General features: G+C 48.2%; 1 protein-coding gene across 1 annotated transcript; it reads right to left on the bottom strand.

Annotated features, from left to right (window-relative positions):
* Positions 1-899: 899 nt before the first annotated feature.
* On the bottom strand, positions 900-16366 carry RBM5 (RNA binding motif protein 5). Its single transcript, XM_082767862.1, has 24 exons — positions 16207-16366; positions 15625-16087; positions 15150-15305; positions 13118-13187; positions 12559-12632; positions 10180-10263; positions 9087-9147; positions 8889-8954; positions 8324-8484; positions 7354-7451; positions 6805-6892; positions 6563-6640; positions 6406-6478; positions 5791-5876; positions 5366-5444; positions 5019-5110; positions 4332-4496; positions 3721-3867; positions 3573-3644; positions 2909-3088; positions 2612-2686; positions 2013-2110; positions 1805-1934; positions 900-1521 (listed from the first exon to the last, which is right to left on the bottom strand). The coding sequence occupies exons 1-24, from the start codon at positions 16221-16223 to the stop codon at positions 1396-1398; spliced, it is 2739 nt and encodes a 912-aa protein (XP_082623988.1). The 5' UTR covers positions 16224-16366; the 3' UTR covers positions 900-1395.
* Positions 16367-16817: the final 451 nt, after the last annotated feature.

Below are 16817 nucleotides of genomic sequence, written 5' to 3'. Positions count from 1 at the left end.
AGCCCTGTCCCTTCCCACCCAAACCTGGAGAGGATGAGGCAGGACCAGGGGCCCAGCCCGGTGCCATGTCCCTTCCTTTTGGCACAAGGGCTGGGCCATGTCTGCCACCTGGTGGCACGGCCCCGTTGGCACAGCACAGCCCCAGCAGAGACCAACGCGCAGCAACCCCCACCCCAAAAAAGTGGCAGCAGCCACCGAGTGCTGCAGTGCCACGGGCAGCAGGACTCAGGCAGCGCTGTGAAGCCACAGCTCATGGGGCAGAAGCTGCTCCTCCACCATCAGGAGCAGGGGTTGGGGCTGAGCCCACTTTTCTGTGCTCATTGTGGCCACAGAGGACACAGGGATGACGGGAGCAGGCTCAAGAGGCTAAAATGTGAGCAGCAGGAGGAAGGTGAGAGCTGTCTGAGCTGTCTTAACTAAGCAGCTGTAGAAATAACCTCCGTCAGAGGAGAGGGCTGCGGTTACCCGGCCTCCAGCAGCTCCACGCCCACGCCCCAACAAGCCCCAGGCAAGGCTGAAGGACAGAAACGCTGTCCAGAAATCCAGCAGGGGCTCATAAATAGGGCAGGAGAACAGCCTGCCCGCTGCCCTGCCTCAGGGCAAGGCTCCCCTCACAGGGACAGCCTGGGGGCAGCCCTGGAGCGAGCTGCGTGAGCACAGGGAGGCTCTGGCCCCAGTTCCAGAGCAAGGAGAGCTGGGGCTTGAGCCAGACCCCGTGCTGGAGCTGTGCAGACACCGGGGGCGAGGTGCAGCACAGCGTAGGGGGGGAAGGAAGGAGGCAGAGTGCTGCAGGGAGAACCCAGGACGTAGCCTCGTCAAGGAAGAAGCAGAATCAGAGAGAGGACGAAGAGCGTTGGCAGCTTATTCTTCATTCACCCACCGAGAAACAGAAAGAGAAGCACTTTTGGATGTATTTCATTTGGAAATGAGCCAAACTGGCACCTAGAATCCAAGTCTTCAAAAAGTCTATACAAAGATGTATCATACAAAATGTACAGGAAAAGTTCTCAAAAAAAAAAAAAACGAACAGACAATACAACAAAAGGAGAGCAGAGACGGTGTGAAACCACAGCTACCACGTCCCAGCCCTGCTCTGGAGGGCAGGAGCAGCATCCAGACAACACGCTCCAAACACAAAATACATTACACTATATACACGACCGTAGAAAGATCAGCATCCCCTTTGGTCTAGCGAGGAGCTCTCCAGCATGAAGTCGGGGCAGTTTGGACAGTCTGCTCATGGAAGTGTAACATGCTGAGAGGGGAAAAAAGTCCCAGGGAATGAAATGGTCAGCTCTAACCCATAACCAGAATACAGCCAGGCCACCGAGGCTACAGAGTTTAACAGTCAGTTCTGGCTAACAAGTTTACTGTTGACCCACGAGCCAGAGCGCGCTACTCCATCTCTGTGAAGCGGGCGAACATGGCTTTCCGCACCGCATCTTTGTAGGAATCCGCTGTGGAGACGCCGTACGAGCTGCCCTTGGCTCCCAGGCCAGCTCCTCTCATCCGCACCTGGGCCTGCAAGGGAACAGACGAGGGTCAGCTCTGCGGTGAGAGGTTAAATGCCTGCCCTCCCACGCACAATCCGCTCACCAGAGCAGTGAGGGAAATGCTCCGTCAAGCCAGCGTGATGCATCTCATTACAGACCAGCACCAGTTAAGACTGGACGCTGGGGAAGAAATTTCCATGTTTGTAGCCTTAACACCACTCTCACCCTGCCCCAGCACGGTGTCTTCCAGGGATCTCAGCAGCGAGTGCTTCTGAATATAAAAAATGCACCAAACGTCCATCTCCGCTTACCTCGATAGGTGCAGTAATGCCCTGACATTTTCTTCCCAAGCCTGACCCTTCCCTCCAGCCCATGGCCTGGAGCATCTTGTTGCCAATGTTACTGTTGTCAAGGCCGTCTTTGGTGGGCTGCTCGTAATTACTGCAGGAAGAAGAGATCAGTTAATTACGTTGCTTCTCAGCAGTTGACGCAATCAGCGAGGAGCTTTCAGGTACATACACTGTGCCAGCATCATAGACCTTCTTGCGCTTCGGCTCGGGAGGCTCTGGAATGCCGTACTTCTCCCGCCTCTCAGCTGCTCTGTCTCTGTATTTCATCTGCAGTGAGGTAACCAGACTTGGCAATGGTTTAAAGTTGCTTATTTACACACGTGTACTTACACTCGGTATTAGTATTTAGTATAAATATTAGTATTTAGTGTAAATATTTAGTACTGATATGAAGAAGCTGCAGAGCATGCTTGGTGCCTGCTCTTACAGTATGTTGTGCGCTGCAGCCTGCCCAACACCACCAGAAAGCAGAAGGGGAGCAGCTCCCCAGCCTGCAGCCTCAGCTGTTTCACTGCCACCAGAAGGTCACCGGCCCCAGCACAGCTACAGCACCTCTGAGCTGGAGGAGAAGGCCCCTTCCTGATAAGCAGTAGCTGTGGTACAGGAGACGCCTCTCTCCACTGCACAGGACAGCTCTGAACCTCAACCCGAGAAGGGGTTGGCTTACAGGGCTTATCTCATTAGCATCAAGTCAGGATAAGGAGAGCTCAACATTATCTGTGCAAGCCCTTTTCCATTAGCCACTCATCTGTTCAGTTCAACACTGACCTCTCTCTCACGCAGCTCCAAGGCTTCAAGTTCCTGCTCTGAAAGCTTTGATCTCCTATAGATGTCCATGTTTTGCTGCAATGAGAAGAAATTCACGTTAACAACATGAGATGCAGAACGCCTCAGCAAGCAGGCTGCACAGCAGCTCTTTTTAAGCAAGTAGCTGACTTCAAGGAGAAAAGCAATCCACCTGCAATTATTTTTTTGCAGCAAGAAACAGCATTCCAAACATGCAGCATCGCTTGGTTTACAAGGAATTACAGCCGCCAACTACCTTCCTGACAGCACAGGACTCACCTTGTGCAAGTCAGACAGCTGCTGGTGCCTAATCAGTGCATCTTTGTTTGGGAACTGCCTTCTACACAGCAGACAAGCCATTTTCTTCCAGTCAGTCAGCTTCTCTTCCTCGTTCTCCATTCTTTCCAGTAAGTCCTCATCATTATCGCTGTCGCCACTGTAGGCAGCCACAAGACCACGCTGGAGAAGAACGATAGCATTAATGTGAGTGCAACAGTGTCATCGCAGTTAAGAGTCCAAAAAGATAACACAAAGGCTGTTACATGTGTTTGTTGTGCAGGAAACGTCACTTTCTGGATGCTAAAGGACGAAATGCAGCTCAAAAGAACCACTAACTACAGTGGCTACAAGACTTGCTCCCTCTACCAAACAGTGGTCTGAATACAGAGGTTTTGGAAACCTCAAAATGTCAGCTGAGCCTTCGAGGCTAGAGGAAATCAACTCCTCTCAGCATCTCTCAGCCTCCCAGCCTACTGCACTTGCATGGGGGATCCCTGTAACAACCACAGCCTTCTACAGAGGATGCTATGGAAATGCAGGTTGGAAAGCAGGCATCTGCCCGTCCTCCTCTGAGGAGAGTTTGACATGTGCCCATCATCTCTGTGAACACAGGAATCCCACCACTTCCAGCCACAAAGCAATCCACCTGCTATCTCATGCTCACCTTTAATGGATTTTCATCTTCACCATTTTTCATCACCTCTGGCAAGATCTGCTGTCTCTCAGACAGAGCACCCTAGATGAGAGAAGAACGCAATGAGCACTAACCTCTGCCACACCACGCTCTGCCACACACTTCTCACCTCCCTTACCTTTTTCTCAAAGAGGGCAAAGCCCGCATCTGCAGCCGCTGATTCTTTCCGTTCCTCCTCCCTGTTGCTCAGTGGCTGGAAACTGTTCTTGAAGTTCTCCTTCTGCTTGTTCAAACTCTTTGCCCAGCGCTCCATGTCTTTAGCGATCTGAAATGGGTGCAGAGTGGTTTGCTCAGACAGCTCCCTTCACGGATACCCGTCTCCTACGGCACTGACTCGATCGTTCCACTTGCACACACATTCCAGAAAACAGCAACCCACTATTTTTTACACTGAACGTAGTGCAGCTGTTTCCCTGGACACAGCATTCAAAAACACTGCAGTTTGCCTGTTTCACCCTGTGAACCCTTCTACCAACCCACTCTTCGAAGCGACAGCTCAGCTATACTCCCACTGCTCCTGGCATGCTTTTGTATGTGTTTCTCTTATGCAGTAGTTATTTCTGCACTCATGTCTTTGCCAACTCCGCCTCTCTTCAGCCCTGCACAATGCCTGCAACCTGCTGGTACGCATTCACCAAATAACTAGGATTGCATTTGTCACTAAAGGCAGAGTACAATCTCACTCCACAGAAGATGTCAGCCCAGTTATGATCCCATTTCATCTTTTACCTGTTGAGCTGTTTTACTCTTAGGCTTCTCTTTCTTCTCCTTCACTTCTTTGGTGGTGGTTGTGGTCGCTGTTTGCTGATACGTGATACCTTCTGCAGCAGGCATGTAGGTCTCCTTTTCGCCATCCCAGTAAAGATACTGCTGGGTTAAGGCATTGTAGTAATACTGACAAAGACACAAAGAACCACAAGTTACACACTTCATATAGCCTCAGCATCCAAGAGAGAACCCCAAGAAAGCTGTCTGATTAAGACTAACGCATCAAACGAGGAGTTTTCCAGAGCATCCCAGGCCTTCGCAGGAGTCAAAAGGCACAAAGTGACTGAAACCTCTGTCCCCAAAGATAAACATTCTGCACAACAGCACGATGGAGAACTTTATCGCCTCTCCTAAGAGTGGACCCACCAAAACCCAGAGCAGTGTGCACTTTGCTGGATGCTTCACAACGGAATAGCTCACTGAGAGTATCTGTGACAAGTGGTAACTCTCCCCAGGCCAAACTGGGAGAATAATTGAGAAGAATTAAGCACTATAACCAGAGGGAGGTGCAATCACAGCCCCTGCTGAGAGTTATCTGCTACTACAGCCATTGTGTTCCCCTCAGAGTACCAGTTTCACTCATACCCTAACACATACTGAGCTAACAGACACTGCCAGCTAAGACAGGTGGTTAGAGGTTGTGTTTACCTGGGAGTTAGGATCATAGTAGAGCCCTGTTACAGGATCATAATAATATCCTGAAGATTCATCGTATTGGTAGGTAGATGTGTCAGGGACAGCTGCAAAAAAAAACAGAGCGGGGGACACAGGCATTCCAGTTAAATTCAGATCAGCACCTGAGATTAGCAGCAGCTACGAGGGCAGCCACGTCTGCAAAGCACTCGTATGATCCGTGCAGAAGCTCTTTGGGGACAGCTTCACCACAGCTTTACAGTGGTGGCACACTCCGCCAAAGCAAAGTCTCTCTCCTGACAGACAGAAGAGAGACTGATAGGGAGACACCTGCCCCCGCCAGCAAATTCCTCACAACTTACCATACTTGGTTCCAGGGACGACACCAGTGGGGGCAGTCGTTTGTGCCTGAGTGCTGGTGGTAGCTGGTGCTGCTTGTGTCTGGAGAAAAAAAAGAACAGAAGTAACCATGATGAGAAAAATCGTCCACTGAAGTTCAGAAGAACAGGGACAGCGAGCCAAGGCATGAGCAACCCACACTACGCACACAAGAGCTAGCTCTTCGTCAGTACACTTAGTACTTGCCTTTAACAAAGAACAGAACTATCACAGAAACGAAACGGCAGATGACACTGTTATAAACACGAGCGCTGTGACTAACTTGACCCGTGGACACTTCACAGCTCTGCTGCACCCACACCCACTTAAAAGAGCAGAGGCCACAGCCGAGCCAGATACCCCACGCAAGTACTGCCCCAGCACTGAAAGCCAGGAGCGCTGTAATTACCGGAGAGTCAGGTGAGTTTGTCTGTTGATTATATAACTGAGGACTCTGGGACACAACTGCAGCTGTGGTGGTAGTGACCGGAGCTCCTGCCAACAAAGAGAGCAGTAGTGGATAAGCCAGATCATTTGTAAAACAGTACTTCATCCTAGGGCTAAAATTACTCTGTTTACAATTTCAGCTCCCAATTCCAGCTCCAGCAGCCAAACAAGGCAATAAACATTCAAAAGGAGACAGATACACAGTGGGCATTTTCTACCCAGACAAGGAATAGTTTCCTTTTCGGGAGGAAGTTTTGCTCTCCAAGCCAGTGATTCCTGGCCTCCGACAGCTGCCAGTGCTGGGAATTTGTCTAGAGCTGTTTACACAGTTCTCGTGAGTCCAAGGCTTTCTGTCAATAGCCTGATACAGAGGCTGTACTCTCATCTCACAGACTAGAGGTCTCACTTGAGCAAACAGGCAATGCTCCTCTAGTGACACGCACTCATTCACACACCCTGACAAACAGTATGAGGCAATCTCCCTTCAAACAGGCAACTAACAAAAAACCTAAGGTAAAAAAAACACTCTTGCAAACCATCAGCACCAACAGTGCCTCCCGTGGGTTGGAAGCACTACCTGATATGGTAGCTGAATCAGAGTCCAACACGCCTCCTTGATTTTGGTAGTACTGCTGATAATCCTGGGAGTACTGCAAAGGAAAATGACAACACAGAGTGAGCAGATGCCCAAATTGTAACAACTTACCAGTTACAGAGCAAGGGCTGCCACTAACCTGAGCATACTGCGTGTAGCCATCCTGTCCTGACTGGAGGTAGCTGTAGTCAAGGGTGCTGCCTTCTCCAGTCTGCGGCTAAAATTCAAACAGGTTATTATAATTTTTAAAATCAGTGAAGGTAAAAGTTACTGCATTTCACAATTTCAACGCTGGTTAGGCTCCAGCCTAACTACCACAGCAGATCTCAACTTTCATTTTGAAGGAAAACAGTACTGTGAGCAACAGTCTCCAAACCTTACCTGAGTGGACGACCACTGTGCTGCAGCAATGGCTGTGCTCGCCACAGAGAAGGCGCTGACCCTGTTACCATCGGGGAGAAGCAAGTCTCTGAAACCACAAAGATCACGCACCTGAGTAAGCACTGTTTTTTTCTAGCACGGCTACTACATGAGGAGGTAGAGCCTGCCCTTATGTGTGGATTTCTTCGCAGTTCTTAAACATGCCGATTGTAATGAATGAGCCAAAGAACTGCTTGGCAGGTAAGGGCACTTCAGGCTCATTGTACAGTCAATAACCAGTCGCTAACTTCCCAGTGAAACCACCGTGCTGTGTAAGCAAGCAGTTACAACGGCAGCTCCAGCAGACTGGAGGTACATACAGGAGCCGTTTCTTGCTGTCTACTCTTCTCACACACGAGGAGGAAAAGGACCATGCAACACGAAACACGTAAGGGAAGAAAAACTCTGGAGTGACAGTAATCTTAGCAAAAGCCACAGTGACAACTACAGATGGTTAATATAAGGAATGTGGAGGTGGGGGAGGAGAAATCAACTGCTACCGCAACTCACTTTCTGGCACTCTTTGCAAAGTCAACACCAATTGTTTTGCCATCAATTTTTAATGGTGGCTGAAGACTTTGTAAAATCTGCAACAGTTGAGAAGCGTCCTACAACGAGAAACACTCATTATTATGAAAGGCAGGTTATCCAGGAGGATTCAGAAGTTCCCAAAGCTTCACCTGTTCACAAATACATCACCAAAACCGGTTAAAGCTGTAAAAACACCTCCACCTCCTCTCATACTGTAAAACGGGACCCACTACAGCCCATGCACAGACAGTATGAGTCTCACTGAATATTCAACACCTAAAAATCTCAGCTTTAGAAAGCAGCTATTTGTTTGCCCCAAATTACTCCAAAAAGCAGGCCAGCAGAATCAGATCAGCTACCCACTTCCATCCTATATCAAACTGTTCAACTCTGCAGAAATCAAGTCCGAATAGATCACGTCGCTCATCAATTCGAGCATCTCCAACAATGGAGGTTCTGGCACCCCTCTGGGACCCACATCAACTTCCCACCTAGTGAAGACATTTTCCTTGTACCTCACTCCAACTCCCCATGCCTGCTGCCTACTCTGCTTTCCCTATGGATGCTGCAGAGAGCAGCAAGATCCCCCCCCTCCTTCACCTTCACAAGGCAGAAGCCCAATTCTATGCACTTCCTCATACACTGTACGCTCCAGCTGTTTTGTGTGATCCAAAAGTGACCCCAGACCATTATTTGTGACCCAAATACAAAACTAGCCTTCAATCCAGAACAGCACTCTGCTATGAAAGACATTTCCCATGGGTTCACAACATCCCCCCACCTTTCTTCCAAGCAGCAGCTAACGATGAAAGGCTTTGACACATTCTCTCTGTGTCTAATGATCTATTAACCCTCAGGGAGCTAGGGCAGCCCACAGCACAAAAGCTCTAACTGCTTCAGCTACAGAAACACAAGCTGTTTCTCTCCAATACACCAGCAAGGCCCTCACCATGGCAGAAGACAGCTGCACAAATGCAAAGCCTCTATTCTGCTGAGTCTGCTTGTCTTTGATAAGACGAATATTATTGACTGCCAGAGAGGCATACGGAGACAAGGCAGTCATGATGGATTCCACTACTGTGTGAGGAGCAATGTTTCGGAGAATGATGGCTGAGGAAAAAAGAAAGTAAGACATTAGGTGTGCACATAAAGGCTTTCCAGAGTACTTCAACTTCTTCAAATAAAAAAAAAAAAGAAAACTCAGCAGTTTTGGACACGAATGTGTTTCCATTTCAAGAGTATGCTGTTTGGGGGGTTGGCAGGAAGAACTTGCTTCACTGGGAAGACGGGAGGGCTGTCAATACCCTCCCAAAGAAAGGAAAGAACTTCCTGAGCAGAAGCACTTGCCAACATTTGCACATTCCTGTCTGCAAATCAGGAACAACCTAATCATGGTGAGCACTGTGCACTTAGGAGAGTTCAAAGTGGGTTCCAAAGGGCAGTCTGAGGTACGACAAGGAGTTCTGTGCGTGCTTTCCCATGGCACTTCATGCAGTAAATCAGAGAGAACTTACTGTCACAGTAATAATCCACAGACTGAACGGCTTCTGCTGCTCCAGGTGGTACCTCCTGTTCTGAATCTTCACAGGAAGAAAGAGAAATTTTAGTCATGACATTGCTAAATTGCTCAAACGCATCATTCCACAGGACAGCCTAGGACCTGCAGACTCCTCTAAATTCAAACACATTCTCCAGAGATGAATGCAACTTACCGAATTTGTCCGCTCCGCAGCGGAAGCATTTTAGCCTCCTTCTGAAGTTGTAAAGGCAGCACTAGGAGAAACAAGAGCAGGTCTAGTAAGAATTTAGTTAATTTGCAGCAATGGTGACATTTGCTGTGTAACACCAAAAACAAGACATTCAAACCAAGTGCAACAACAAAGCTGAACCTCCTCGAGTAATCAAGAACAGCAAAACCTGTCCTCATCTGTATCACAGCTGCTTTTCAGAACACCCCAGCTACCTTTGTTCAAGTCAGTAAAAATATCCTGAATTATTTAGCTACTTCAACTGCATTGTCAGCTTACAGTCCCAGATGCAATAAAGAGCATGACCTTAAACCAAAGCACAGGCTAAAAACCAAATTATATTTACACAGTTGAAACACTGTTTTTGGATCTTTGGACACTGGTTTTGATCTTGCTATAAATACCTCCACTTAGAGGGGCGGTCAAACAAGTAAGAGCACAGCAGTAGGAGCAGACTCTCAATTCTACACTAGACCAGCAGTCACCCAAGGTACAGGGAATTCACCCAGTGACTTCCTGCTCTAGTATAATTCACTGCCTGGTCTTTGTTTAAAGCAAAACCGACCGTGTCCTTCTTGTTTCTGTCCTACAGCATGCACACAGCCACCAGCAAGAGCTGAAGGTCAAACTAAGGCTGAAGTAGTATTGATTTTCTAAGTAGAGGCGGCAGACTCAGGAGAATTCCCTCAGGATGGCAGCTGTTCTACCAGCCCAGCTGTGAACACTCAGCAACTCTTGGAAGATTGCTCTGGATCAATCACACATTAATGGGAACACCGCACAGCTTCCCTGGTACAGCCTGTGATCCGCTGCAGATGGCAAGTACACCACAGTCCCAAGCCTCAGCTTGTGGCCCAAGACCCAGGTGTCATCTGGTTAAACACCGCCATCGCTCCATCTATTTTTTGCTATCAGGTTGACAAAACCTTTTCGTTCGTGTGTTTTAGTATTCCTCCTTAATTGCAGGGACCAGCAGGATGAGCACTGCTTCGTTCAAATCACTGAGCTGGTGAAAGGAACTGAAGCAAAGAGAAACTAATAAAAACGTGCACTATACCTTGTTGCAGAGCCAGTCCTCAAATTTAGGCCTGGGGTTGCTGTAGTGCATCGCAATCTGCTTCCCTTGAATCACGAGCTTTTTCTGCAAAAAAAGGGGTTTCAGTTATTCCTGGAGCGAGGCACACATGTTCATTTTCCCATGGCAGAGCACCCTTCGGAGGAATCAGTGCTCCTGAATTAAATGGACAACATATGGGGAGGATGTGGAGGACAACCACCGCCACCTACACCCTGCCCATCCAATCCTGCAGAGAGGAGGACGAGGGCAGTAAGAGAATGGGATGTGGAGCAAAGATAAACGGAATCAGGGAGTGTTGAAAAAGTTGCCAAACACTAAACGCTGACATGGAACCAGGAAGTGTCTCGAAGGAGACAAAGTCCTAACCTGCTGCGTTCAGGATTAACACATTTTTAGGAGTCTCTTTGCCCCGTTTCTATTCGCTTCTGGTATAGTATTGAGCGACTTTTTAAACATGTCCTTAGGTGACTGCTTCACTTCTTCCCCTACTCCAAATTCCCCAGACCTTTAAACAACCACATTTGGATTACTTTTTCCAAGCACTTTCTTCAGAAGTGTCCCTTTGCAAATACAGTAATTCCTCCCAAAGGGACCCTGCTTAGAGCTCCCGGAGGCTGGATTACAAGTGCCACCAACTGAAATGTAACTCAGAGTGGTTTCCTTTGACAAAAGCATCAGTTCAATTGGAAGCCTGCACGAGAGGTTTGTGTTCTTCATTCAGGCAGGAACTCTCCAAAATGGGTAACTAGAGTGAAGCTTCTCCAGGGGTAGGAAAAGTTCATCACGCTTTCAGCTCTCACTTTACAGGAATTAGGAATTTAGAGTTATTTTAAAAGTCTCAGCCTCACACTCTGCCAAGTGTGGGTATGCAGAATGCCCTTTCAGTGCCCGGACATCAGAGCATTTCAAACAGGTGCAAGTGTCTGAGGAAACGTGCATTAGAGGCCAACCCCCAGACATTTTAACACAGGAACTATTTTTATGGCAGGCTGGCTTATTGCAGAGGTAACACAGTGGTGTCAGGACCAGTGGCTTTTCTGGTTACAGGGTCTGACAGACAGGTCTAGCATGTAGCATGAATAAGGCTCTCACATTCTGCACAACTAAAGAGGGCAAAGCCATTTCTCCTACCGGCAGGAGGGAGGGTTGGAGGGCCCAGCACTCACTGGATATGCACACATAGAAACAAAGCTGCTGGCACAGCTGCAATACATCATTCTTTCATCTAACAGTCAGCAACCGGGCTGCTGGGGAGATTCTATGTTTTCCCTACTACTAGGGTGGCTGGGTTACTGGAGTGAATTTGAATATTCGTTTCAAGAAATTATGCATCAATACAGCTTTGTATATATTAAAATTATCTCGTTTCTGAAAACACGCTCAGCATTACTTTCCTGACCTGAGTCTTTCCACTGCACCCACCCAACTGAGCAGCACATCACAGAACAGAACTTGAACCACACAATGGGAAGTTACCCGTGGTACAAGCCACTGGAAGGCCATTCCAGCATAGGGCACACAGCAGCTTCCATCTGAGGGCACTAACTGCTTGCAAAGCTGTTACAAGGCCACTCCTTTACGTGTGAAACCAACACAGCCTAATTCCATTCCTCGTGCTGCCCAAAGGCCTTCACAGCAAGTATTCAGATGTAAAAAAGTGGCTCAATAAACTTCGCTCACTTCAGCATATTTAACATCTGTTGTTAAAACAGATTACCAACAAATACCCAAAAATGAGCAAATCCAAATATATTTATGGTGCAACAGGAAAACCTCACTGGAAAAGAAACTAGAGGACTCTTTGCATTTTGGCTCCTTATCAAGTCATACTCCAGAAAAGCCAAAATACACAGAATAACTTTTACGAGAACTCAGTTTCCACTGGATTTATTTGGAATAATCATGCTTTTTCCTCTAGAAGAGCCACTGCTCTTCCTTTAACTCCAGGAACGCACCATTCTGATGAAGTGCCCCATTTTTTCTGAATTTTGCTCAGGGTTACTACCAATGTAATGCAACGATTGTGGGATCTGGTGCCTTCTCTGGCAACAAAGGAAATACCAGGTGGAAACAGGTTAGACTTTTCTACAGACTACGTGCTCTATGTTGAAAAGCCAATTAAATTGGCACCCTGTAATTTAGTACAATTGCACGTTTTAGGAGGAAGTGCTCAAAATAGCTGATTTTCTCTCCTAACATTACCTGTTATAATTTTTAATATATACAAAGCTTTTATTCTTTTAAATCACTGTTATGGAACAAACCACTCCGTCCACCTTTATTTTTTCCTTTTTTTTTTTTAAACTGTACAGACTTTTTCCATTTTCAGGAATATCTAGACTTGGTGAGTGAAGCAACCTGATTGGCTTCCATCCAGCTGGTAGCATCTTGAAAGTGATAAAACTCCACGAAGGCGAAACCACGGCTTACACCTAGAGACAGCATTCAGATATAGACGGGATACTTGTGTTAGTCAGTTCCTTTAAAACAGGCGAATCTCTCTCCAACTGCTTCATTACTTCATGACAAAGCAGCTTTACAAATGCGACGTCAACAGCTGGGATCTGCTTGTTATTTTGCCATGGCAAGGAACCAAGCTCCCATAACTGGCTACATTTCACTCGATTTGCATCGATGTTTATAGGTAACCATGCAACAGACTACATACTACTAAACAGGTTTATGCTAATATTACTTACCAATACCTGTTAACAAAAACCCCTGTAGACAGACTTCTTTTTAACATGACGACCAGCTATCTAAAGTCTTCCAAAAAGCCACATTCCTTAGCCATGGCAAACCTTTTTTTTTTTTTTTTTTATTGATTGCACGTGCTTGCAGTTTGGGGATAATTCTGGATACTCTTTTGGGCTGGGGAAGAGGAAGGTGATGTCAAAAACTGGATAAGAGCTCTCACCTGTCTTTCTTTTCATCAGCCTCACGTCTGCAGGCTGAGGACCTTCAAAGGACTCAATAAGCTCCCGAATCTGCATGAGATGTTAATCAGACAGTTAAGATTTCAAATCTTGGCAGACAGCTAAGATAGATACAAAAGCAACCTCGCTTACAGTACATGCAAGGAGAACACAAATATAGAAGTCTGAACACCATCTTAGATAAACCAAAAACCATTAAGGAGAACTTAACAGGATGCTGTCGAGCATCAGAGAACCCACGTAGTCCTTTGCAGCGCTAAAATAATGGCCACCCTCACTTAGCGCACAGAATAATCCAGAATCTGAATCACTATCATCTTGTATCCCAAGGCTACTTGTACGAAATTTGGTAGATATTGTGCTTTATTTTTATTTTTTAATAAAGAATGCCACCAGCATCCCTCTCCCTGCACACGTAAATACATCCAACACCCAGAAGAGGTAAACAGGAACACAGAACTACAAGGCTCCGTGATATTTGTATTCTTAAGTCTCAAACTATGGTTGCTGTCTTCCAACAGTTTTCCTTGTGCTTTTCAGAAAATAAGCTAGATTTATGATGTATTGCCAAATACCATGCTAAAGGGACATCAGCTCCTCAGCCACAACAAATCTGTAAGTTGTGCCACAAGCTAGATAAATTATTGTGGAGAGGTAGACAGTAGAAAGAAGCATTGACTTTTTTTTTTTAAACATAAGAGATGACAAAGCAAGATTTTTCAGTAGCTCTTAGAGCTACTATATTACCTACAACAACGCTGTTCAGCAAACTCGAAACCAATCTAAAAATGCCTGTTCATGTGCTAGGTGGAACTGACCTAGGATCTCCAATTTAAGAAGCTTTTCATGAAAAATTAGAAAAAGCTGGAAAATGTGCACAACTACAGTCAGAAGCACCAATAAAATACTAACTTCAGTGGAAAGAAAACAGTAGTTCTAAGAAGCATAATCTAAAGATGAGTTCAGATTAAGGTTATGTTCAACTTTCTTAGAAATTATAACGCAGTTATTTCTACAACTGTAAAACTACAGCATTAATGCTTCAGGAACACAAATCATTATAAGGTGTTTCATGTAATGCCTGACTGGGTTCCATCACTTGGACGCAGAAGCCTATGCTTTATCCAGCCCTTAGCCACAAAAATACACAGTGATTAAAAAGAGTACTTAATACTAGCAAAGAAAGAAATAATAATAAAAAATGCAAAAAAAAAAAAAGTCCACTGCACGAGTGGTGCAGAAGGATTCTCTACGTTAGCAACTGATGCACAAAAATAGTCAGAAGGGGAGTCTGCCTGAAAAAAATGATCCAGCTCAGCTTTTACGTTTTTTTTCCCCTTCAGATAGCAGCTTGTATCTCGGTAACAAAAATATTCCACCGAGAGAGGGATAAAAAAAAACACAAATGCAAAGCTAATCGCCTTCAAGGTCCTCCTACCAAAGTTAGATGACCACGTACCAAGCTCTTTCCTACTTCCTCTGTCAGCTCCGCAGCAGCCATTTTATGACTCGCACAGCTGTGCCCGCACAAAGCAGTTTTGTGCAGGGCCGTGCTTAGCTGAGGAGCTCTGCATCTGCTTACAGCTTCTCGCTTCAATAATAACACCAAAAATAACTGGAACGCCTCTCCAGCTGCCCCCCTCCCCTCAGTCTACTGGGGGGGGGGGAATATCTATAAACAAACTCTCCCATATACTAAACGGAAAAATCGAAAGAGAACACATAACTTAAAATCAATGAAATTATAGGGGAAGCATCCAAGTGTGCACGAAAATAGACTATTCAGAGACAGTTCTGTTAATTTTAAACAGCTTAACATTCAAATGACCTGTTACTTAACAGCGACAGCTTGAATCCTTTCAGGATTCAAAATGGAAGCGCTCCCAGCATGTTTAGAAGGGGGCCACCATGATGCAGCTTTTAACAAAATGGCAGCAGCAACCACACAGACTTGCTGACACAAAGCTGTGGACTTCCCTGTGAGCGAGGAGAAGCCCCTTGCCAGCTACTTACATCGTTCTCTGTAACCGTGATGGGGAGGCCACGTAACATGATGGTCTTGCTTTCTTTCTCATCGTTAATGTCGTTCCTGTAGTCGTGCTCTCCATAGTCACCATCAGAGTGGTATCCATCTTCGGATTTATCACTGTTCCTGCGCTCCCGCTCCCTCTGAGAAGCCAGCGCCCAGAATTAAGCCCTGCGCTTTCTGACAGCGCCGCTGAAGCCAGACACTGCTCCCACCTACACCCACCTTCCCTTCCCAGCCTCACAGACCCAAACTTGACCCCAGCCCCTCGCGCTTGCCCCTCCAAGCCCCGGGGACCCTCACTCGGCTGTGCCCGGGGTCCTGCCAGTCCCGGGGGCTGTGCCTGGGGCCCCCTCATCCTGGTGGGCTCAGCCCAGGCCCCCCTGCTGCTGTGGGGCCGCTGCCAGGGCCGTCTGCAGTAGGGGTGCCCCCGTCCCAGCCCCTCTCCCCCGCCCCACTCACCTCAGGGCTATCGTAGTCGCGGCTATCGTAGTCTCTGTCATAGTCCCGGCTATCGTAGTCTCGGCTGTCGCGGCTATCGTAGTCGCGGCAATCCCGGCTGTCGTAGTCCCGGCAGTCGTAGTCGCGGCTGTCGCGGCTGTCGTAGTCTCGGCAGTCTCGGCTATCGTAGTCCCTGCAGTCCCGGCTGTCACGACTATCGTAATCTCTGCAGTCCCGGCTGTCGCGACTATCATAGTCGCGGCTGTCGTAGTCGCGGCAGTCTCGGCTGTCACGGCTGTCGTAGTCTCGGCTGTCGTAGTCCCGGCTATCGTAGTCGCGATAATCGTCGTAGCGATCTCCGCGGCGCTCCTCGCTGGACCGCTTGTAGTCGGAGTCCCTGCGCCGGCTGCGGGACTCGCGCTCGTCGCGATCCTCCCTCTCCACGATGGAGCCGTAGCGGCCGCTCCGCTCCGTCCTGCTCACGCTGTGGGGGGCACCGGGCCGGCCTCAGAGCCCGCAGTACCCCCCCCACCGCCGCTGCCCCCCACCGCACCCCCCCACCCCCCTTCCCCGCTCCCCCCGCCGCCTCCCCCCGGCACTCACCGCTTGTCCGAGCCCATGGCGCCGGCCACGATCCGCGAAGCCCCCTCACGGCGCTGTCCGCCACCACGGGGCGCCGAGCACACGCTCACACCCGCGCGCACGCAGCCCCTCGCTCCCTCGCCACAAAATGGCGCCGAGGCGACTGCCCGTCTTCTACCCAGCAGGCACCGCGCCCGCCGCCTGGAAGCTTCCAGCCGCCGCGCAGGCGCAACGGCAGCCGCCCGCCGCGGGGCACGCCGGGAGTTGTAGTTTTTGGGGGTGCTCCATTTTTCATGTCGTTTAGTGCGATTTAATGCAATAACCGCTGCTGCCGACGCCTCTGGGGCCTTTTGCTCCTTTCCAGCCTTTTTCTCTGCCCCAGGAGATGGCTGAAGCCTTGTAGGTCCAGCAGTGAGCCCCTCCTGCTGCAGGAGGACTGGGACGGGGCAGAAAAGGCTGAGAGTCCTTGTGAGAGGACTGCCATAAACCCCACCGTGAATAAACCACATGTCCCTGTGAATAAACCTCATGCCCCTGTGAATAAACCTCATGCCACCTCTTCCTTGTCATGCCTCGCTTTGTTTTTCTATTTGCAAAAGCAAAACATGCCCGGTGCGGTGCCCTGCGCCAGC

The sequence above is a fragment of the Aythya marila genome (assembly GCF_965140915.1).
Source record: "Aythya marila genome assembly, chromosome: 10".
Classification (NCBI taxonomy): domain Eukaryota; kingdom Metazoa; phylum Chordata; class Aves; order Anseriformes; family Anatidae; genus Aythya; species Aythya marila.
The sequence above is the reverse complement of the archived record's forward strand: the minus strand, read 5'-3'. Positions and strand labels throughout refer to the sequence as shown.

Bases quoted from the DNA above. Each gene is read 5' to 3' on its own strand.
- RBM5 (XM_082767862.1), bottom strand. The intron at 7,452-8,323 runs GTGAGGGCCTTG...TTCTCGTTGTAG, and splicing joins TGCAGCTGTCTTCTGCCATG to GACGCTTCTCAACTGTTGCA. The intron at 6,893-7,353 runs GTGAGTTGCGGT...TTGTGGTTTCAG, and splicing joins TTTGCAAAGAGTGCCAGAAA to AGACTTGCTTCTCCCCGATG.